Genomic DNA, 21993 nt, shown 5'->3' with positions numbered 1-21993 from the left:
GGCAGGCGGATCTCTGAGTTCCAGGCCAGCCTGGTCTACAGAGCAAGTTCCAGGACATCCAGGCCTACACAGAGATTCAATTCACAGTACGGAATTAAGTCAGTGTGATGTGGAAGCTGCAGGCTTAGGCACATGAGGCCCTCCCACCCCAGCCCGTCCCCTTGTTTGGTGGTTCCACTTGGATGTTGACAACTTTCATAACAGAAGGAGAGTTCCAGCTCATGCTAACAGACCACACAGACAGGGTTTTAAAAAGTCATTTCTTTTAATGATTGGTCCTCAGTCATTCCAACATAGCCCTTCTGAAAGGGAACGCTAACTCTGCCTTTGTTACAGGGGACAGAGTCTCTAGATACAGGGAAGAGGGACAGTGCCCCAGGCCTGCTGACAGCACCTGGGGAACTCCCTTATAAAGTGCTTGGACAGAGCTGCTGGGCCCGGAAGGACTGGAGAAGGAGAGCCAGTCCTGGGAACCCTGGAGAAGATGGCCACAGCAGGGACTCTGTTCTCAGATTGTCATTACCTCATTATGCTCACAGTATATAAACAGGTGACCCCATCAACACCACACCAGGAGTTCACTGTGTATAGTGAGCAAATGACCCCCCCCACACACACACACCAAAAGGCGAGGTTAAGAGGCTGTAAAGGATAGAGGAATGTCTTGAGTTTGAGGCCAGTCTGAGCTATGTATAGTGACATTCTGTAAAAGGTTAAAAAAAAAACTGGGTGCTGTGGCGTGAGTACCTCTGCAACCCCAGCACTCCTGGGGACCGGAGCAGGAAGGTCTTGAGTCTGAAGCCCATCTGAGCTACAGAGCAAGACCCAGGCTCAAAATCGACAAAACCAAAACAATATAAGACCCGCTGGGCAACCCTGAGTGTTTGTGGAGTGGAGGAGACAGAGTTGAACTCTGGAACTTTCTCTAGAGCAATGCAGCCGCCATTTCTCCCTTCTCACTGCTTCCATGAGGGCCGTGTGGGCTTGAAGTGTAGGGCCAGCATCACTGGCTCATCTCACCTGCGAGACCCTGCAAAGGAGGAAACAAGGAACTACCCAGTGTGTGTGCCACCAGGAGTTACCCAACCACCCAGGGCAGGAGGAGCTCGGTGCTTTCCCTGAGGATTTCTGGAAGGATCTTAGCAATGGAGAGACCTCAAGTTCTGGAGGGTCTCAGAGTATGGTCCAAAACCCTCATTCTGCAAGATGAATGTAAGTACCATGTGGACATAGATACTGTCCTACTAGCCGGTATCACAATCCAGGTGTGACTAATTAAAATAAAGCTGGGTTAGCTGGGCGTTGGTGGCGCACACCTTTAATTCCAGCACTCAGGAGGCAGAGGCAGGTGGATCTCTGTGAGTTTGAGGCCAGCCTGGTCTACAGAACAAGTTCCAGGACATCCAGGCCTACACAGAGAAACCCTGTCTCCAAAAAATAAAAGCAAAAAATGACTGGGTTAAAGAGAGAGTCCGTCTGATGAAAAAGCTGGAAATAATTGTGACCACAGGTGGTCATTTGGCAGGTGCCAACCTTTGTAGAAGGGCCTGGTTCTGGGTTCTGTCCTGCACTGGGACAGGAGACAAGACAGGGCGCTCGGACTCCTTGGCTGAGGGAGCACAGCCACCTACCTGCTCGTAGTCCTCCACATACTTATATTTCTTGTCTCGGTAGTAGTATCTTTTCTTCATGCAGTAGAGGACTATGACGTCACATAGCACGGTCGCCTGGGTTAGCACAGAGTGAACCAGGATGCTTTCAGCTGTTACTTGGTGTGGACCCCTTCCTTAGAAACCTGGTCTACCGAGGAGGAAGGGCATTCTCCATCCCTCTGAATCAGACTGGACCCCGACCAAGGAGCTTGGTCTCAGAGGTGGGATGTCTAGGGCTTCTTCCCCCTCACCCTAGAAGCGTCTAGAGACAAGTCTGAGGCGTAGGGAAGGACAGCGCTCGCTAAGCTGCTCGCTAATTGAGAAAGGTCCACTCCCGGAAAGGGACAGTTTGCCACTCACCACCCCCAGTAGTGCCAGGCCAGAGCCAATGTTGATCATGGTAGGGATGATGTCAAACTTCCCAGCCTGGGGAGGACAGAAAGAGAACCACAGTGCTCTGATGAGGGCAGAAAACAGGGCAGGGTGGCCCCCCCTCTCCCAGTGGGGTTCGAAGACGGGCAAACCTTCCCAAACACGATGATGTCAAAGCGGATGCCATATGCCTTGATGAGTGTGCGCTGCTCGTTGCCAGTGAGGTCCCTGTAGTACTTGGCAAACCTGAAGGACAAGAGGGCGAGTGAGGGAGTAAGTGCAGACCTTGGGTCCTAGGAGAAAGCTGTTAGGCGGGACCTGAGTCCCTGGACACAGCTGGTCTGGCTAATGAGTTGCTCCGTGGGCTTAGCAGACACTAAGCACCCCAGGTCAGCCTCCCGGCTAATCTGAGGCAGGTGGCAAGGGGGCTGGGGCCCCCATGGAGGAACAGGATGGCAGGAGCCTCTAGCTCTGAATGGCCTTCCTGATGCAGCCAAGACACCTGCTGCTCTCCAGGGGGCCCTGGCTACCAACAGAGAACTTGTCAGCTGCTAGGGATCCACAAGCCTGCGTTGAAGGGTGAGGGCCAAGCCAGCCACAGCACGGGCCTGGGATCTTAGCTGTAGGTGGGACATGCCACACGTCAGTGGTTCTTCCTGCGCCCATCTGCTTTTGTTGTTCATGTGGCTCCTACCAAACCACAGAATTCAAGCCAGGGGAGGCTGTAATCCCAGAGCTCCAGAAACTTAAATATACAACCAGCCAATTTGAGAATCTCAACACCTCCAGAAGAAACCTTGCCTCTACCACTGTTCTATCAGACACCAGCCCTAGCATTCTGCTGGGATCTTAAGCCTGGGATTGATCTGGTCCACAGCTTCTATGCTGTGGTCCAGGCTTGCGACACGCAGGTGAGACTACTGGAAGCCAGGAGACGGGCGTCCTGTGAGTCTGTCAACTTCTCAGCTCTAGGAGTCCAACCCAAGCTTGAGGCCTGTCTTCACAACGGTCTCTATAAGAACTGAGCAGTAATAGAGATGGAATAAGCGACATCTGACTCCCGGGGGAGCAGCCAAATACCTGCTCTAGTCTCAGTAAGACTTCTTACGCCACACAAATTTGATTCCACAAAGCACCACTAGGGGGAGTCAAGGGCAACTTTTTAAGGAGCCACCCAGCAAATGCCAGTAAAACATACACAGGATTTTGCTGCTTTAAGAAAACGGCAAAGGTGTTCCCAGGCCTCTCATCACATTCCCAGGTGTCCTGGATTTGATAGTGCCCCCTTCCCAAGCTCATGTCCAGTTAGGGCTTGCAAATGTGACCTTATTTGGAAATAAGGCTTTACAGATGTAATTTTAGTTAAAATGAGGTCATACTAGATTAAGGTCCACCCTAAATCTAATAATGTTCAAGAAGAGGAGGAGAAACTGGGCCAAGCGTGGTGGTGCATGCCTTTAACCCAGCGCTCAAAAGGCGAAAGAAATCCTATTTCTGGCGTTCAAGACCAGCCTGGTCTACACAGCAAGTTCCCCGCCTGTCCAAAAAAAGAGAAGGTAGGTGTGGTGCACACCTCTAATCCCAGTACTTGGGGTGATGGCAGGGGGTTCAGGAGTTGAAGATCATCCTCAGCTACATAGGGGAATGGAAGCCATATAGCCACAGAGATGGTGACATGTACAAGCCAAGGATTGCTGGTAGCTACCAAACGCTTGAAAAGGCACAGAATTCGACTACCAAGCTTGCGGCAGCACAACCCTGCAGATGCCTTGAATTTAGACTGCTGGCTCCAGAAATACTAGAGAATAAAATTCTGTTGTTTCGAACCATTCAGTTTTGTTACTAGAACCCAGGGAAGCTGATATACCGGCATTTTCAGCAGGCAAGTTGGAGTGCAGTCCTTTGTTTTATTTTACTGAGACAGGGTTGCACAATGTAACACAACTTGCCTCAAATTTGTGCTTCTCCTGCTTTAGTCCCCCAGGTTCTGGGATTATGGATGTGTGCCACTAGGCCTGGCTTGAGCACAGGCCTCTCTTGAGTCTTTACACCTGTAACCTCTGCATGCTGGGGCAGAATCAGTTACTGGAAAACCAATTTCTGGACCAGATCCCACTGGCCTTGAACAGAGTCCACAAGCTCATCTGTTCCCCACAGTCGTGAGCGGGGATGTGGCAAAAGATGGCTCTCAGAGGCCTGCGCTGCTGGCTTCTCTCCTCCAGGCAAACCTCAACACATTAATGGAAAGATTTTATTTTATGTGTTTGAGTGTTTTGCCTACATGTAAGTACACCATGTACATGCAGCGCCCAAGGAAGCCAGAAGAGGGTGTTGGATGCCTTAGATTCGGATTTATAGATGCCGGGAACTAAACCCTGGTCCTCTGTAAGAGCAGCCAGTGCTCTTAATTGATGAGCACTTGTAGCATCAAAGAGCAAGAAGAGCTTGAAGACCCCGCTGTGAGTGCCCTGCCAGGGTCCTGGCCTTCCTGCTTGAACGTGATGCACACACAGCCTGTGCCTTGGGCACTGACCTTTTGGTGGGGGGCGGGATATGAATAACCCCATAGGTATCAACTGTCACTATTCCCCCAACACGTGAGTGGCGGGGCCCAGGCTCACACACCTGAAATTGTAGCCAGGAGACACGTTGTGTTCCAGGTCCCGGGTGTCAAGGCGCCGGAAGGAATATCTGGGCAGGCAGAGGGAGGCAGCTCTGTCTAGGTTGCAGTCCCACTTGACCTGGATGCCCATGATGCCTCCCTGTTGGGAAAGCAAGAGAGACAACACAGCCAGGTTTTCAGAATTTAGGTCCATGCTGGGGCCAAGGAGGTGTGTGAAAAGCCATGCTAGCACCCACCTCAACTGCCATATCCTGGAAGCTGTGCCCCGCATCCTCCACGATTTTGCCAAGACGGAATATGGGGCAGAAGGGATCCGTATGAGCGTCATAAATGCACGACTTGAGGTAGGAGGTGGTGATATTGGGGAGGATATTCCTCCTGAAGTCAGGGAGGGAGGAAGCAGATAGTCTGAGCAAGGGGGCCCTGGGGAGAGCCAGACGTTCCTTAAGAGGCTTGTGAGCACGCATGCCTAGCCCCCACTTACTTGCTGAAATTAAACTTGGGGTACCAGATGTTGTTCTTTACCAAGAGGGTGAAGTTTTCCGCAGCCTTTAAAAAAGCTGGCCTGGAAAAGAATTTTAATGGTTACTAAATGCATGCACATGGCTGTGAAACCTTTCTAGTAGTTTGCAACGTCTCTCTCAAGGAGAAAGGGGGAGCCTCTGGTATTTTCTACTCTCTTTTGTATAACACTAGGTCACCAGGCCTTCTGGTCCTTCCTCTGAAAAGGCGGGACTTCCGGCCCAAAGCATCAGGCTTGAAGAACCTGAGCATTAGCTGAGAAGGATGCTGGCTATGGCCGGCCGCCATGATTCCTTAGCCATCTGCTGGCCCCAGGTTTGCCTTTCCGGGTGTTCACCTGCAGGTACATCCTGGCCCCGCTGAAAAGGAAACCCTGCCGCCAGCGGGCTCTGGAGGGTGCCACGTCAGCTTCTGGCTGACAAACGAGGCGAGTCTGTCCACGAGGGGACTCATTTCTGGAGTGGATTTTTCTCAGTGAGAATCCAGAAATGCAGGGCTGACCCTTCTGTGGAGGAGGCCTTCCCTGAGGCAGACAAGAACTTTGAAGTTATGGATGGAGTCACTGACCCCAGCCCTGCCTAAGGCTGTATTCCAGCCTCTGGGTATGCACACAGACGTAACATCCGCATGCACACACAGTCGCTGAAAACAGAGGTTTCCGTTCTTATCCAGTCCCTTCCTTTACATCAAGGAGGAAGCCCTGACTTGGGGTGTCTTGGTTGTCACTTGCTGATTTGTATTTCCTACAAAGAATAAGCCCCAGATCACACACCCTGTGCAGACAATGAATACAATATAAATACATTGTCAAGCCGGGTGGTGGTGGCGCACGCCTTTAGTCCCAGCACTAGGGAGGCAGAGACAAGCGGATCTTTGTGAGTTCCAGTCCAGCCTGGTCTACAGAGCAAGTTCCAGGACAGGTTCCAAAGCTACAGAGAAACCCTGTCTCAAAACACCAAACAGAAAAAAAAAATGTCAAATACAACTTTAGCCATGCTGTGATTTTGTTTTGTTGTTTCTTCAGATATAGTCTCCTATGTGTAATGCAGACAGGCCTGGGCCTTGCCACCCTCCCCCTGCCTAAACTTTGACATTAAAAACTTCATTGCATGTGCATGCATAGAGGTCAGACAACCATGGGCAAGCTGGCTCTCCTTCCTTCCACCACGTGGGTCTCGGGATAGAACTCACCCTGACACAAGTGGTCTTTTCTGCTGAACTGTCTTACTGGCCCAGCGGCATCCACATTTAAAAGTCAAAGAAGGTTAATCCTAAGATGACTGAGCAGGTTATCTGTATTCGTGTGTGTGTGTGTGTGTGTGTGTGTGTGTGTGTGTGTGTGTGTGTGTAACAACAAAGAAATGCAAAACATGACACCATGAATTTGAGAGAGAATGGGGTGGAGGTTATATGGCTGAGTTGGATGAAGGGAAGTGATGTAATTATATTTTAATTTGAAAACCTAGGCCGGGCATTGGTGGCACATGCCTTTAATCCCAGCACTGGGGAGGCAGAGGCAGGTAGATCTCTGTGAGTTCGAGACCAGCCTGCTCTACAGAGTGAGTTCCAGGACAGCCTCCAAAGCAATACAGAGAAACCCTGTCTCAAACAAACAAACAAACAAACAAACAAACAAAAATAAGAAAACCTTTTTTTTTACATGAAAGGAGAGAGCGGGAGATGGCTCAGTAGGCTCTCTTACCCTAGGTCAGGTGGGTCACAGGTGCCTGTAACTCAGCTCCAGAGGATCCAGCACCTCTACTGACCTCGAGGGCACCACAGGCACACAATTCACACACACATGTATTGTTTTCAATCTTCAAGAAAATTGATTAATCCCTTGGGTTTTTAAACATTTATTTTATTATGTATATATTAGTGTTTTGCCTACATGTATGCCTGGGTAAGGGTATTGGGTCTCCGGGAACTGGAGTTACAGACAGCTGTGAGCTACTATATGGGTGCTGGGAATTGAACCCAGGTCCTGTAGTGGAGCGGTCAGTGCTCTTAACTGCTGAGCCATCTCTCCAGCCCCTTCCTGGTTTTTTTTTTTTTTTTTTTTTTTTTTTTGAGGCAAGGCTTCTCTACATAACCTTGACTGTCCTGGAACTCACTCTGTAGACAGGCTGGGCTCGAATTCACAGAGATCCGCCAGCCTCTGCCACCCCAGTGCTAGATTAAAGGTATGCACTACCATGCCTGGTTGCTTAGTCTTGCTGTTGTTAGTTGCAACATGAAATGTGCTGTGCATGGAGGCCGAGAGTCCAGGACAGGGCTGGTGACATGACCTAGGGTAAAGGCACTTGCTGCAGTACCTGAGATTTGAGTTCCATTCCTGGGTCCCAAATGGTAGAAGGAGAGAGCTGACCCACAAGTTGTTCTCTGACCTTCACACATGCCATGGTACACTTGCACACATGTGCACACACGCGCACACAAATGTAATAAAAATTACTTAACAACAACAAAAGAGCTCAAAGTCATCCCTGACCACATAATGAGGCTCTTTCAAAAAAAAAAAATCAAGACCAAAAACCGAGAACTGTTTCCTGCTGGTCATTTGCAACTGACAGTAAAAATCACCTGTGCCCTTATCACAAGTAACAACCCCTTGTGGTTTCCTTGCTCTGTGGTTGACAGCCACTTTCCCTGAGTGCAATGGCCCCACTCATAGACCAAGAATGCACACACACACACACCAGCACCCAAGCTCACCTCACCCTCTCTGTCACCTCCCTCCAGGCTGAAAACCTTGGGTAGGACTCACGTTGGCACACCAGCGTCATTCTCCACTGGGCACCATGCTGCCACCTCACAGGTCTTCACAGACTCATTGAACGGAACACATTTTCCAGTCCCAATTCCTGTGAAGAGAGAACAGGGCCAGGTCCACAGGGGTCTCGTCGACAATCTTTTACCTGTATGTAGTACAGTATCAGACCCCGGGGGCCTGGGCAGTCAGTCTTTAGTAAATATGGGATTTAGATGTGTCTAGAAAATGGAAGTAAAACAAGAAGGCTGCCTCAGGGTTGGCCACATAACCGCCAAAAGTGACACCAACTCACGGAGAGGGACACCATCTGGAGTGTCTGCCACAACACAAGTGAATGCTCTTACACCAGGTTCCCCTAGGTTCATGTTGCATTATTGAGGGGGGGTTCTTCTCTGATGATGCACTGGAACTGAATCCAGGCTGTATCCCAGGGGGAGGGGGCAGATATTTTCTTTCTTTCTTTTTTTTTCTCCCCGAGACAGGGTTTCTCTGTGGCTTTGGAGGCTGTCCTGGACTTGGCTCTTGTAGACCAGGCTGGTCTCGAACTCACAGAGATCCGCCTGTCTCTGCTTCCCGAGTGCTGGGACTAAAGGCGTGTGCCACCATCTCCCGGCTGGGGGAGGTGTGGCAGATTTCTATTTCTGCAATTTTTCGACTGCAGATGCACCACAGTAAGTGTGGTGTCATCAGAAGTCACTTTCCCCAGGTCCAGCATCTGCTGAGAGGTCCCAGCTGCTCAGTCACTCACTCCTACCATTGCTGTGGGTGTCTGTGGAGCCAACAGTGCAGCTGGAGTCTGAGTTACAAATGGTGGTCTTATCAGGAATCTGGAAAAGGAATGAACAGAAACAGGTTCCATGTGGTCTAGCACCCACACCTACACACAGTGTGCCAGGAGCAGATGCGGGTGTGAAGCCTGAGGGGCTTTCCCTGAGAGTTACCCACTTCTGGACAAGTGCTCTGTGTCTGGTTCACGGTGATGATCATGTTGGTCATGATGAAGAGTGAGTTTTCCTCCTGCGGAGAGGAGAGAACCCTGTTGAGTCACCCTCACAAGGGTTGAGTGGGGCCCGGAGAAAGCCCAATGGGGCTGGAGAGATGGCTCAGTGGTTAAGAGCACTGGCTGCTCCTCCAGAGGACCCCATTCAATTCCCAACACCCACATGGTAGCTAACAAGTTCTGGGGGGACCTGACACCCTTTTTTGGACTCCATAGGCACCAGACACAAAAGTGGTGCACAGACATACATGCAAAGGAAAACACCCATACAATAAAATAAAAAAATATCCATAAAAGAAAGCTTTTGAGAATTTAAAAACCAAAAACTAGAGGTCAAAAAAACATTAAAAAAGAAAAAGCTGTGCAGTGGTGGCCCACGCCTTTAATCCCAGCACTCAGAAGGCAGAGGCAGGTGGGTCTCTGTGAGTTCTGGGGCATCCTGGGCTATGGAGTAAGTTCTAGGACAGCCAGGGCTACACAGTGAAACCTTGTCTTGAAACAAAAACAAAGTAAGGAAGAAAGCCAGATATTCCCCTTTTTGTGTGTGGGAGGGGCAGCTGAGACAGGGATTCATGGAGCCCAGGCTGGCCTCTAAATGTATGTAGCCAAAGCTGCTCATGAACTCCTGAACCTCCTGTCTCCACCTCCCAAGAGCTGGGATTACAGGTGTGTGCTATTAAATCTGTCCAGAAGTTTCCTTCAGAGTACAATCTAAGGTGATTGGAGACGGCTCAGGTTAAGAGCACCGGCTGCTCTTGCAGACCCAGGTTCAGTTCCCAGCCACCACATCCATGGCAGCTCACAGCCATCTACAACTTCAGTTCCAGGGGATCCAATGCCCTTTTCTGACCTATCCAGGCAAAACACTCAAACACATAAAATGAATTTTAAGAGAACAACTTAAAAACCTGATCTCTGGTCCCCTGTTCACTCTCCATGAAGCTAAAATAGCAACTGAAACAGATCATTGCACACAAATGTTCCTGGCAGCGCTTCATGACAGGCAAAAGGTGGGGACAAGCCAAAGGCTTGTGAATGGAAAACCAGCTGTGGTCTATCTGTGCAATAGCATTAGCCTTTGGCCATCAAAAGGAAGGAGACACTGATAAATGCTTGCCACACACACCAACCTCAGAAACATGTTCAATTTCCATTTCCACCCACACACAAAAGAATTGCAGGCTGGAGAGATGGCTCAGTGGTTAAGAGCACTTACTGCTCTTCCAGAGAACCTGGGTTCAGTTCCCAGCACCCACATGGTGGTTCAGGGCCATCTGCAACACCAGTTCCAGGGGATCTGATGCCCTCTTCTGACCACTGCTTGTTACTGCACACACATGGTGTAAATATAGATGCATTCAAGTGCACACACAGACACATAAAATATTTTTTTAAAAGCATGCTAAAGGCTGGATATGATGGCCCATGCCTTTGATTCCAATACACAGGAAGCAAAAACAGAAGGATCTCTGGGAGCTCAAAGCCAATCTGTTTACATAGCAAGTTCCAGGCCAATCAAAGCAGCACAGTGAGGCTGTCTCAAAACTGAATAAAGGAATGAATGAATGAGAAGAGTCTGCCAACTATTAACAGACATTTCTCTCTTTGAAGTGGTTTTGTTATCTCTCGTAGATACAAAGGTGCCAGTGTTTCTAGAAAGCAATTCTCTGTAGACAAGAGAGGAATTGTTAATTATGACCTTCTCATACAAAGAATGACAGACAATGACCCCAGGAGATTCTAGTTAGATGCCCCCTCCCCAACCTCCACTGGGTGCATTGAATATTAAAGAACTTCTAGACGTTCCCAGCATTTTATATCCCCCCAAAAGGTAGAGTCAGTTCTGGGAGCCATCTCTGGGATCAGGTCTCTGCAGACATCCCCACCCAGGTCAGACAAGGTGGCGAATGCTCTGGTAACAGCCAGAACAAACTGCTGTGAGGCAAGTCACAGGAGAGGTGAAGCAGGAGTGACACCTTGTCACTCTTCCAGCCGCTTAACAGACAGATAACCCCTTAACTGGTGCCAACAGAAGTCTTGCTTCTGAACCTCCCTCGAGTTAGACGTGCACAGTTCATTGTAGCCTACTTTCTGTTTCCTGTGGCTTATCTCTTTCATTTAGGGAAACTTCAGTCTAGAGGTGCATCTCATAGATGTGGAGGTCTGTTCCAACCATGGAGACAGCTCAGGAAGAGAGCCCCGGGGAGCCCCTGGCCCCCAATTCAGCTGCTTGACTGAACACAGCTGCTGGCTGGCCCTTCCCACTCAATCCCAGGAGCAGAGCACATCCCCTTCCTTGGCTGCAGCAGGGACAGTGGGTGTAACAGTCCCAGAGCTTGTTAGGATGGGTTGGAAGCCACCATCACTCTGCTGAGACTGTACCAAAAGACCATCCGATTACAGCCACTGGCTTCAACTGGTTAAAAAAATAGTTTTTGAGATGGGGTTTCACTGTGTAGCTCTGAATGGCTTGGAACTCACTATGCACACTAGGCTGGCCTTGACACTGACAGAGATCTGCTTGCCCTTGCCTTTTGAATGCTGGGGTTAAAAGCATGCACCAACATGCATGAAAGATCATTTTATTTTTCTGTCTCTTTAGTTCTGGCTTTTCTCCCATCAAACCCTTCTCCTGGGAAGGCCAGGGAAATGAACACTTTTTAAAGAGAATATCTGAAATCCTTGCTTTCTCCCTCCTAGCTCCAAGTCAAGTGCTCACAGCTTAACTAATTTGGCCATCATAAACACCAAGCCAGCACACCAGCCATCTGGAGGAGACATTAGGCCAGGGTTTGGCCAAGAGGCACATAACTGAAGAGTCAATGTTTAACTCACAGATTTGGGGGCTGGAGATTTGGCTCCACAGCAGAGTGCTAGTCTAGCATGTGTGAGCCCTAGTTCTAGAGAGAGAGACAAAATGTCAGCTTGTGTCTGTGTGGGTTAGCAGACTGTGTAAGTTAGGACACCCCGTGCAGCAGTTTCTTCCTTTTGTTCCTGTTGGAATGGGATGGTTTCCTTTTAGTATGGGTGTATGGTCTTTAACTGCTGTTTGTTGTTTTTAATATACCTCTGACAAGCTTTACCTTGTGGGTGTAAGACACAAAAGCAAACACATTACGGAAGGTGGTTTTTCCAGCCTCTTTGCCCAGGACTAAAGGCCTTTGCTTTCTCATCCTCTTGAGCCAGGAGAAATGAAGGTGTGGAAAAGACGGTGCTGGGTGGGAGCCAGCCCCTCTCGAGAGCAGCAGGAGAGCTCCCCAGGGTTCTCTGTTAGAAATGACATCTCAGAGATCTGGCTGCATTGCTGTCTCCGGCTAAAACAACCTGGGCACGGAGGTGGCGAACTCTGGCCACACGCTGTGTGTGTGTGCAAAAGCGGGAAGAGATTCTTGTGCACAGAGGTGACAGTCATACCTGAGCTGGAATCACATAGTCCGCCACATCCCAGATCCGGAATCCAAGTTCAGAAGTGTTGGTCACAGCCACACCTTTGGCCTTGGTTGTCACCGAGCTGACCACAGAGTCAGTTTCCTGGTAGCCCTTTTCCCACACAAACACCCACCTAAAAAAATACAGCAGGTCACAGGGTTCAGTAAATTCAAACTGACCAGGGAGTCTCCGATACCCACGAGGCAGAAGTGTGGCGTGTACTAATCATGTGACTTGCAAAAGCTGCTGAACTCCTACAACACTCCACTGGGTAAAATGGAAATAGTAGCCCCACTGATCATTTTCTGAAAAATAAATGACTTGGGTTAGCTAGCACGGTCATCGGCATGCGGGAAAGGCCCAGCGAATGAAGTCTTTATTACTGGATGTCGGGGCAGGCTTGAGACACTTGGTCTATGGGAATCGCTAATAATAAGTTATTATAACAATAGTTTTCATTTGATTTCCATGTAGTGGTCATTTAATCCTGACCACTTAATGAGGCCTCCATAGTATCATTATTGCCTACAGTTTACAGAGATAGGAACAGAGACAGAGAATGGTTAAGTTACTTACAGCTAGCAAGTGGCGGAGTAGGGAGGGATTTGACCTCAAATCTGAAACCTGTTTTGTCTCCAGACAAGGGAATCCCATCTTTTAGGCTGTTTTGTTTTTTTAAGACTGGCTTTTGTGCCGGGTGGTGGTGGCGCACGCCTTTAATCCCAGCACTCGGGAGGCAGAGGCAGGCGGATCTCTGTGAGTTCGAGGACGGGCTGGACCGATAGCCTCTGAAACAATACAGAGAAACCCTGTCTCGTAAAACCAAAAAAAAAAAAAAAAAAAAAAAAAAAGACTGGCTTTTGCTCTTCGGCTGGTCTGATGCAGGCTATGTAGCTCAGGCTGGGCTCAAATTCTGAGGGAGCAATCATCCCACCTCAGCTCCCAAGTGCTGGGATTATAGGTGTGAGACACCTATACCCCGCTAGTGTGTGTGTGTACATGAGATGGTGTGCTTGCATTTGTATGTGTGGTGTGTAAGTATGGGTTCACATGTAAAAACCAGAGGACAACTTTTAGAAGTTGATTTTCTCCATTTTAGATTCTGGGGATCAGATTAAAGTTGTTAGGCTGCATAGCCTCTGCCTCCTGAGTGCTGGAATAAAGGTGTGTGCCATCACTCCTGGTTAGCACATACCTTTAGATACTCGGTCCTGCTATGTAGCTTTGGCTGGTATTCAGTATGGAGCCTGGGCTGGCCTTGAATTTAAGATGACTGCCTGCCTCGTTCTCCCAAGCATTAGGAACATGGGCACACACCATGTTCTGTAAGAGAATTTATGTTTGTGTTCTTGAGTATATGTTTGCATGTGCAAGCAGGCAGGGGGCAGCCTCAGGGACCCTTCCTCAAAACATGATTTTAATACATGGCTTGGATACATAGCTTTGGCTGTCCTGGAACTCGCTCTGTAGACCAAGCTGGCCTTAAACTCTAAGAGATCCACCTGCCTCTGCCTCCTGAGTGCTGGGATTAAGGATGTGAGTCACAGCCGGGTGTTAGTGGCGCAGTTCTCTGTGAGTTCGAGGCTAGCCTGGTCTACAGAGAAAGTTCCAGGACAGGCCCCAAATCCACAGAGAAACCCTGCCTTGCAAACAGACAGAAAGGATGTGAGTCACTCCCATGGCTGGTTTCCGCCTTGTTTTCTTCAGAGACAGGGTCTCATTGACCTGGGGCTAGATGATCAGGCTGGCCAGTGAGCTCTAGGGACCTACCTGAGTCGGCCTCCTCAGTGCTGGGATTACAATTCTGTGATACTGAACTAGCTTTGGGTCTCAAACTCTGGTCCTTGTGTATTGAGCACTTCGATATCTCAGCTGACCCCCCAACCCCTCGGGGAAACTTTTCACTGTGACTTTTTCCTAGGAATTCTGGTCATCGCATTGCTCCTCTCCCTTTGAAGTAAGGACATTAACTGCTGGGCTACATCTAGAGGCATCTGTGTGCTAGGTACAAACAGGAACTGGAGTCACTGTGTCTCAGTTTACCCTCAGTCACTTTTCCTACCTTTACACTGAGACCACAGCAGATCGCCACAGGGTTGCAGCGAGATAAACTCCTAAGGCCACAGCAATGCCCTAAGCACCACACGGCAGTCAGAATGCTGCCCCCCAAGAGCCACTGTTAAATTTCCACAGGACACCAGTCTGATGTTGTCTCACAACCAAGAAATGCTAAGATCTGCCTCCGTAGGACACTCCTCCTTGACAAGACTCCAGAAACTGGTGTTTTCCGCTACTGTGCCATGGGTTTGTTTGACATGAGACATCTTCAAACCCTCTGTCCAGCCTAAATATGGGTTTCTCTCCCATCAAGTCCTCTTCCGCAGGGCTTCTAGGAACCCATCAGCACTAATGCTTCCATGTAATCCACTTTGACACAGAGTTTAGGGCAGACAGGCTGAGTTTTATGACAGAGCATTGAGTTGCCAAATCAAGAGAGAAATGGTGCCATCATCATGTGATTAGTTATTTCTTCATTCCAGGAATAAGATCACTGGGAATTCTGAGGGCGGTGTCTTTCTTAGGAAGGATTTGCTTTATGCATTAAGAGATTACACTTTCACCAAGATTAATGAAATCAGGAAGCTAACAAAGAAGCTAAAAGCCAGGGTGTGATGAATTGTCCTTATAATCCCAGCACTCAGGAGGCTAAGGCATGAAGATCACGTGCAGATTCCTCAGCCAGCCTGGACTATGTAGCTAGTGCAAGGTTACCACGGGCTACATAGTTAGCCTGTCTCAAAACAACAAACGTTTAAAGTTTACAACAAGTCCTGAATGTATATCCTGAGTCGATTTCAATCGTAGGAATATGGGTGAAAGCAAAGCATTGTTTTGTTTTGTTTTTTTAATAGAAATGATCAGGGCAGATATTACTATATATGCTGCCCATTAGAAACAGAATAAAGTAGGGGTGGCGAGTGTAGTTCAGTGGTAAGAGTCCATGATTAGAAATACAGGGTAAACCAGGGGAGGCACTGCATGCTTTTAATATCAGTATGTGGGAGTCAGAGCTCTATGAGTTCAAGACCAGCCTGGGTTACACATTAAGTTACAAGCCAGGTAGTTTAGAAATCCTATCTCAAGAAAAAAAAGGGGGGGCACAGGAAAAATTAATGACATATTTTTATGTGGTCTGATATAGATAGGATATTTTAACACTGTCAGTGTCTAAAGTGTCAGACTGGGAACTGGACACGGTAGCGTACGCCTGTCATCCCAGCACTTAGGAGGCAGACAGGTTTGAGAGTACAAAGTCATCATCCTTGGTCACAGAGTAAATAGGACAGCCTGGGTTACACGAGACCCCGTCTAACCTGAGCCCCCCAACCTCCTCACCAAATAGGGGCTGGTGAGATGGTCTCTGCAGCTAAAGGTGATTGCTGTGCAAGCCTCAGAACCTGAGTGTCATCCCCAGAACCCACCGTGGGTTGTCCAACCCACCAAAGTTGTCCTCTGACCTCCTCATGTGCTATGGCATGTGTGTACCCTCACTCATACAGACACACACGTGCACTAGTAAATAAGATCAACATTTAAACAAAGGTTACAGCCCAATAGCATCAAGTTTGCCTAGCATGCGTAAGGCCTTTGGCTAATCTCTGGTACCTAAGTAAAATATCACAACAAATTGTGTGCACAATACCAAACTATCTTCAAAATCTAGGATGTATTTTTCACTTTGAGTGCATTCTAATTCAGAGTGGAGATAGCTTGAGCTGTCAGTGGCTTCATGTGGCCCTCTTAAGATGACAACAGCCACAGGCCCTTCACAGTAAAGAACCTTAACAGTGAACAGCAAAAGCCAAGAGCTCCTCCATCGGAGCTCCAGATTCCAGGTAGTTCTAATCCAAGCTACTTAGTCAGCTGGCAGCATGTTCTAGTGCTGAGGAGTCTGTTGTGAACACTGGAACTACTCACTTCTGAGCCTTAACACGTTCAAACCTAGATGTGGGCCAGGTGTTCAGAATCCAAGGCCTCGTGCATGCTAAAGACACATTTTATGCATATAAAGACTTTCGGAGGCAGGGTCTCGTGTAGCCCAGACTGCTTTAAACTCCACGTCCTCCTGTGTCAGCCTCCTGAATACTGGTTTGGCAGACATATCCGTTACTGCCACACCAGGCAAGTTCCCTCTAGTGCCTGCTGCTTCTGTGCTGACATATGTTGGAATGGAAACCTGCAATCTTGTGAATTCCCTTAGGCAGTAGGAACAGATTCCAAACTTCACACTGAAGCAGGAGACCTTACTTTATTATTGATTTATTTTTGAGACAGGGTCTCACTATGTAGCTCTGGCTGTCCTGAAACTCACTCTGTATACCAGGCTGGCCTTGAACCCTCAGAGACCTGCCTGCCTCTCCCTCCCCAGGGCTAGGATTAAAGGTTGTGCCTTAGGCATCCTTAACTCCTAGGCCAGCTCTCCAGCCACCTGTGTTCCTATGTTATAACCCTTTCTCAGGTGAGTGCAGACAGGCACAGAAAGTTTGGCTAGCCCTGCAATACAGCTCTATGCAGTTGCATCAAGAGTCAACTTGTCAACTGGCAATCAGTATTTTCCTAAGGATTCTTAAATGGTTCCAAGGTATGGATTCGTGATCATCGTTGCTTAAGGCCCCTTAGGAAGAGAAAGCAGATCCACCTGTCAAACCAGCAGCTGCTGACACTGGAAAGTGGCCCAAGAGGCAAGGTAACTCCCACTTTCTCTCCTGAGGGGGCATTAAATTCTTACAGGTGCATTCGATTAAAATTAAATATTTAATAACACCTAGCGATGACAGCGTATATATAAACAGCACGTGGGGAGCAGAGGTTAGTGTCAGGATAAGGCAGGTACCCACGTTCCAAACAACCCAACAAATCAAGGGAAGTGACCTTACGACATTTTTGGGAAGCTCGACATCTCCGGGGTATTGTGTTATCTGGAGGTTCTCAAAGGACGGGAAACCACAGACCCAGAAAGTACCGAATGAAAATCACAAGCCTTGTTTTTTTGTCAGCAGATTTTGAAGTGGAAACGAAGAGAGAAGAATCGTGACGTTTAGAATAAAGCCCTCCCTGCCCAGTGCCTCCACCAAGTCAAAGGGCATCACGGAGCAAGCGGGAAGGTAAAAACACAAGAAAAGCGAGGTGCCAGTCTAGCCAAGGCTTAGCTCATAGGACACCCTAGTGTCCCCGGTGTCCTGTACAAGCCGGTTCCCGGGGGCTGGAGGCCGGCGAGGGCGTGTCGCCGCCCCTGGGAAGGGCTTGGGGTGGAGGTCGCCGGCCGGCCCAGCGGGTGCCCGGGCAGGGGGTGAGCAAGGGGCGCTGCCAAGCCCCGGCCGTCTGGGTGCCCCCAGCCGCGGCCCCTCCCCAGGCCCGCTCACCCGATGACGTAAGCCAGGATGAGCAGCTGCACCACGCGGTTCATGAGCCCCACTTTACGGCTGCGGATGAGCACGATGCGCGGCGTGTCGTACTCGAACAGGAAGGTCCCGAGCACGGAGCAGCAGCCGGCCATGGCTCTGCCGCCCGCTCGACGACGTGAGCATGTGAGCGCCGCGGGGTCGCCTCGTCGCAGCTGGGCCCCGGCCTCAGTCCCCGCCCAGCAGCTCGGGCAGGCCCAGCGGCGACGCCCGGAAATAGGCGGCGCGCGGCCTGAGGTGCGCGTCTCCTCCCCCCACCCGAGCCACCCGAGTCCTCTGAGGACGACACCAGAACTGAGACACACCCCTCTCCCCCCCTCCCCAGGGACTGGAGTTTGCAGAGCAAAAGGGATGTGCAGGGAAGCCCTGTCGACTCGAAAGTGACCCCCTCAGGCCTAGGAGGAGTGGGAGGCAGATGGGCTCCTCCCTGTTGCAAAGGACGCCTGAGTTCGGATGCGGGATAATGAGCCACTCCCCTGGGGGAACTTAGGTAAGAGCCGCATTCCCAGAGGACCTGAGTGCCTAGGAGAAGAGCAGTCCCTGAGGGAGCCACTTGCTCTGGCTGGAATGGAGGAAGCTGCGCCAGGCTGCTTTGTGAACCTATAGGGTGGGGGTGGGTGGTAAGGGGCGGGTGTGAACATCAGGTATGTAAATATCTGGGATGTCTATAGTAGTCACCCACATACGCCAGGCCATGTCCCTGCCCTGTAACTGCTCTTGTTACATCTGAGAGGAGGAAGTAGCCAGGACCAGGGAGGTGTTCCTGTAGCATTCCAGCCATTAACAATGTCTTACCACAGGCTTAAGGAGAACTGGAAAAAGAGAAGCCAGCAGGAAGACACCATTGTTACATGTCGCATGCATCCATTCCCTTCAGCCATGTTTTTATAGGTCTTTTATATTTAATGTAATAAATGCATCCAAGAAGTGTTAATACATGCCCTTCCTTACACCAGGTAATGTCCAGTGAACTTAGCAAGGAGAGCATCTTGGCCTTGGGCAGTATAAATATAGCAGGTAATTTATTTTAGGTTCTAATCACATTCACTTGTTCTTTTCATTTGGAAAACAAGTTGTGTTTGCCTGATTCACTTTAAAAATCCATATTGTCCATCATACTAAGGATGTGTTCTGAGCCCATGGGGTACACACATTATTCCATAGACCACACTTTTGCCAAAATACTGAATTAGGAAGACGTATCCTTTAGCAAGCTAGAATGTTTTAAACTTCAAATTTACATCTGAATAGTCCAATGTAGTGTCTGTGGTTAAAATGCTACATTTTCTACCACAAATGGACTTTAACGTTGGTGCGTACAAGAGGCTCATTCCAGCACCTTCTCTACCCTGCTGTGTCTGGCTACACTCTTCTCATAGTTACGTGCTGATCTGATTGGCCACATGATTTCCATTTGAAAATGTACTTTCTTATATGTTTTCCACTTATGGTCAACTGTCTCATTAGGTAGGTTTCATATTAGTTTATCTTCATATTTCAAATACCAAATATAGCATCTGATGTTACGAATTTGTCAAATGTATTTTTATAAGTAAGTTGAATGAGATATGAATTATAGTAAGATAGAAAGTATTGACATTAAATCAGTGCATATTAGCTAAGTAAATTAAAACTTGTTGATAAATCATTTAAGGAAATTTTTTTTCTTTTGCCAGTATCCACAAAGAAATCTTAGAAAATAGGATTCCATGAATGATAGTTGAAGTTCTTTATTGATGAGAAGAATTGGGAAGATTCAAAAGCGTATAATCTGAATGAATTATTAAGAGATGAATGAAAGCAGGTGGGGGGAACCCATGGAGTATTAATTTGTAGAACATCATTCAAGGGTTTCTCAAATGTATCTGTTGGAACGAGTTCACTGAAGTACAAGAGCAGGGAATCAGAACCAGGTTCATTTTCTTCTTCATGTTTCTTTTTATTCCATATGTGTTAGCTTCTGGTCACTGACAGAACCCTGAGAGGAAACTAAAGGGATAAAGGTGTGTCTGGCTGGACGTTTCCATCCCAGTCTTTTGGCTCCATTGATTTGCCTTGGTGAGACATCGCAGCTGAGAAGGCTTGATGGAGACCTCCTGAGGGCATTGCAGCTCCGAACCAGACGTGGGAGGGCGTGGGGACAAGGTGTGGCTTTCCAGAACTAGCTGCCAACGTGTTAGGCTTCACTTTGACTCTCTACAGCCTCCCGTATACTGCGGTTGGCTACTAATAATATAGGTCGCTCAGGATCCAGTCACCTCTCAGGGATTATGTTTACAGTTACCACAGACTCGCCGAGATCACCAAGTCTTAATCTACGAATTGTTCTAAAAGTATGACAGCCCGGTGTGGTGGCACATCCCCTAGAATCCCACACTCTATAAGCAGAGCTAGGAGGATCAGCGCAGGTTTAAAACCAGCCTGGGCTACACACTTGGTTCTAGTCCCACCTGGAGTGCAGAGTGAGACCATGTTTCACTCTGTAGTCAGTGACCAGGGACACTTGCTGCCGAATTTGACAACCCGAGTTCAGTCCCTGGAACCCACATGGCAGAAGAGAATGGACTCCCACGGTTGTCTTTCGCCCTCCACATGCGCCATGGCCAATGCACGCACTCTTTCTGATAAAGTGTCAAAGAAAAATTCTCAAACACAAGAATGAATATGAGCACTGTGATGTTTCCTTAATCCCTCTTGTCTGTTGTCTGTGTCTGCTGGGTTTTAGGTCCTGAGTTTCTTGTGTGCAGCACAAAAGCTTTACTGCCCGTTATATCCCAGTTGGTTCTTATTTTGATACCTATTTGAGTTTTTTTAAAGATTTATTCATTTTTAAAGGATTTCTTTTACGTTATAGGTACTTGTGTGAGTATGGAATGTGTCATGAGCATATATGCAGGTGGATGTTGGATCCCCTGGACCTGGATGGAGCTCTAGAAGTTGTGAACTACCTGATGTGGGTGCTGAAACCCAAACCTGGGTCCTCAGAAAGAGCAGTCCACACTGGCAACCACCTTCTCCAGCCCCTTGTGGTGTAGGGGTGGGGTGAGGGGGTGTGGTACGTGGTTGGGGGCGGGACTTTGTGCAAGTGCATACAGAGGCCAGAGCTGGAGTGTTGTGAGTCGCCTGACCTTAGTGGAGGAAGTGAACTTTGGTCCTCTGCAGGAACTGGATCAACCGCTGAGCCATCTCCTCAGCCCTATAAAGAGTCTTCGTAACAGAATATCTTGGTTTATTTCATGGCTGTGAGATTCTTAAGATATAGGACCTAGAGTTTTCAAACAAACAAACAAACGTTAGCCAAGTGTGATGGTCCATACCCTTAATCCCAACAGAGGCAGAGACTGATCAGCCCAGTCTAAATAGCAAGTCAGCAAAGGTCTCATTAGACCCTGTTTCAAAAAGAAACTTGATAAGGAAATCTGCCTCTGCCTCTACTAGAAGGAGGAGCATCCCAGGAAAAGGCGGTGGCAGTGGGGTGGTCTTACTCATGTGGTGGATGTTTACTGAGGTCCTGCTTGCCGTGTTGCTGTTGCTGGGACTATGGGGGCTAGAGACAGGCTAGAGCTGTGCTGAGTGCAGGCATATGCAGTTGGGAGGAAAGAAAGGGCCCATGGTTCTTTTTTAGAGGTAACTTACAAATGCTTTTCCTTGGGAATGAAAGTGCATTTCCAGCCCTGGTCAACACTGCCCCACAGTGATGAGTCGTCCCAGCCTTCGGGAGTCTGAATGTTAGTAGTCTGCTCCTGTTTTCTTGTTTCCTTTTGTTTGAGACACAGTTTCTCTGCGTAGCCCTGGCTGTTCTGGAACTTTCTCTGTAGACCAGGCTGGCCTCGAATTCACAGAGATACTCCTGTCTCTGCCTCTGCCTCCCAAGTGCTGGGATTAAAAGCTTGTGCTACCACAACTGGTAGTCTGCTCCTGTTTTCTATAAGAGCAGTTAAGGGAGATGTACAAATTCTCACAAATCAGTATCATGAGGCCCACTCAGAGAAGCTGATTCTGAAAAATGATTAGGAAAAGAAAGTTTTGCATTTATGTTCTTGCCCTTAGTTGATCTTCCTTTTGTTCTGTAGACCAGACTGGCCTCGAACTCACAGAGATTCTCCTGCCTATGCCTCCTGAGTGCTGGACCTAAAGGTGTGGGTCACCACTGCCCAGCC

The 21993-nt window shown here is 48.6% G+C and overlaps 1 protein-coding gene and 1 long non-coding RNA gene across 5 annotated transcripts; one reads left to right on the top strand and one right to left on the bottom strand.

The window, feature by feature from the left end:
• Positions 1 to 246: 246 nt before the first annotated feature.
• On the bottom strand, positions 247 to 17928 carry P2rx4 (purinergic receptor P2X 4). Its single transcript, XM_040731332.1, has 12 exons — positions 17795 to 17928; positions 12357 to 12504; positions 8888 to 8959; positions 8697 to 8769; positions 7937 to 8033; positions 5132 to 5212; positions 4884 to 5025; positions 4650 to 4786; positions 2177 to 2270; positions 2013 to 2078; positions 1632 to 1727; positions 247 to 1030 (listed from the first exon to the last, which is right to left on the bottom strand). Exons 1-12 carry the CDS (start codon positions 17926 to 17928, stop codon positions 1004 to 1006), a joined length of 1167 nt encoding a protein of 388 aa, XP_040587266.1. The 3' UTR covers positions 247 to 1003.
• Positions 15579 to 21053, top strand: LOC110342842. Of its 4 annotated transcripts, none has more exons than XR_002385009.2 (5): positions 15579 to 17118; positions 17432 to 17536; positions 18159 to 18323; positions 18790 to 18850; positions 20688 to 21053. It is a non-coding gene; the product is annotated as an uncharacterized LOC110342842 (long non-coding RNA). The 4 variants fall into 4 exon arrangements; XR_002385007.2 differs by having other exon boundaries at positions 15579 to 17338; XR_002385005.2 differs by having other exon boundaries at positions 15586 to 17536.
• Positions 21054 to 21993: the final 940 nt, after the last annotated feature.

This window comes from Mesocricetus auratus, unplaced genomic scaffold, assembly GCF_017639785.1.
Source record: "Mesocricetus auratus isolate SY011 unplaced genomic scaffold, BCM_Maur_2.0 Super-Scaffold_100025, whole genome shotgun sequence".
NCBI classification, from domain to species: domain Eukaryota; kingdom Metazoa; phylum Chordata; class Mammalia; order Rodentia; family Cricetidae; genus Mesocricetus; species Mesocricetus auratus.
This window is presented reverse-complemented; position numbering and strand designations above follow the sequence as displayed.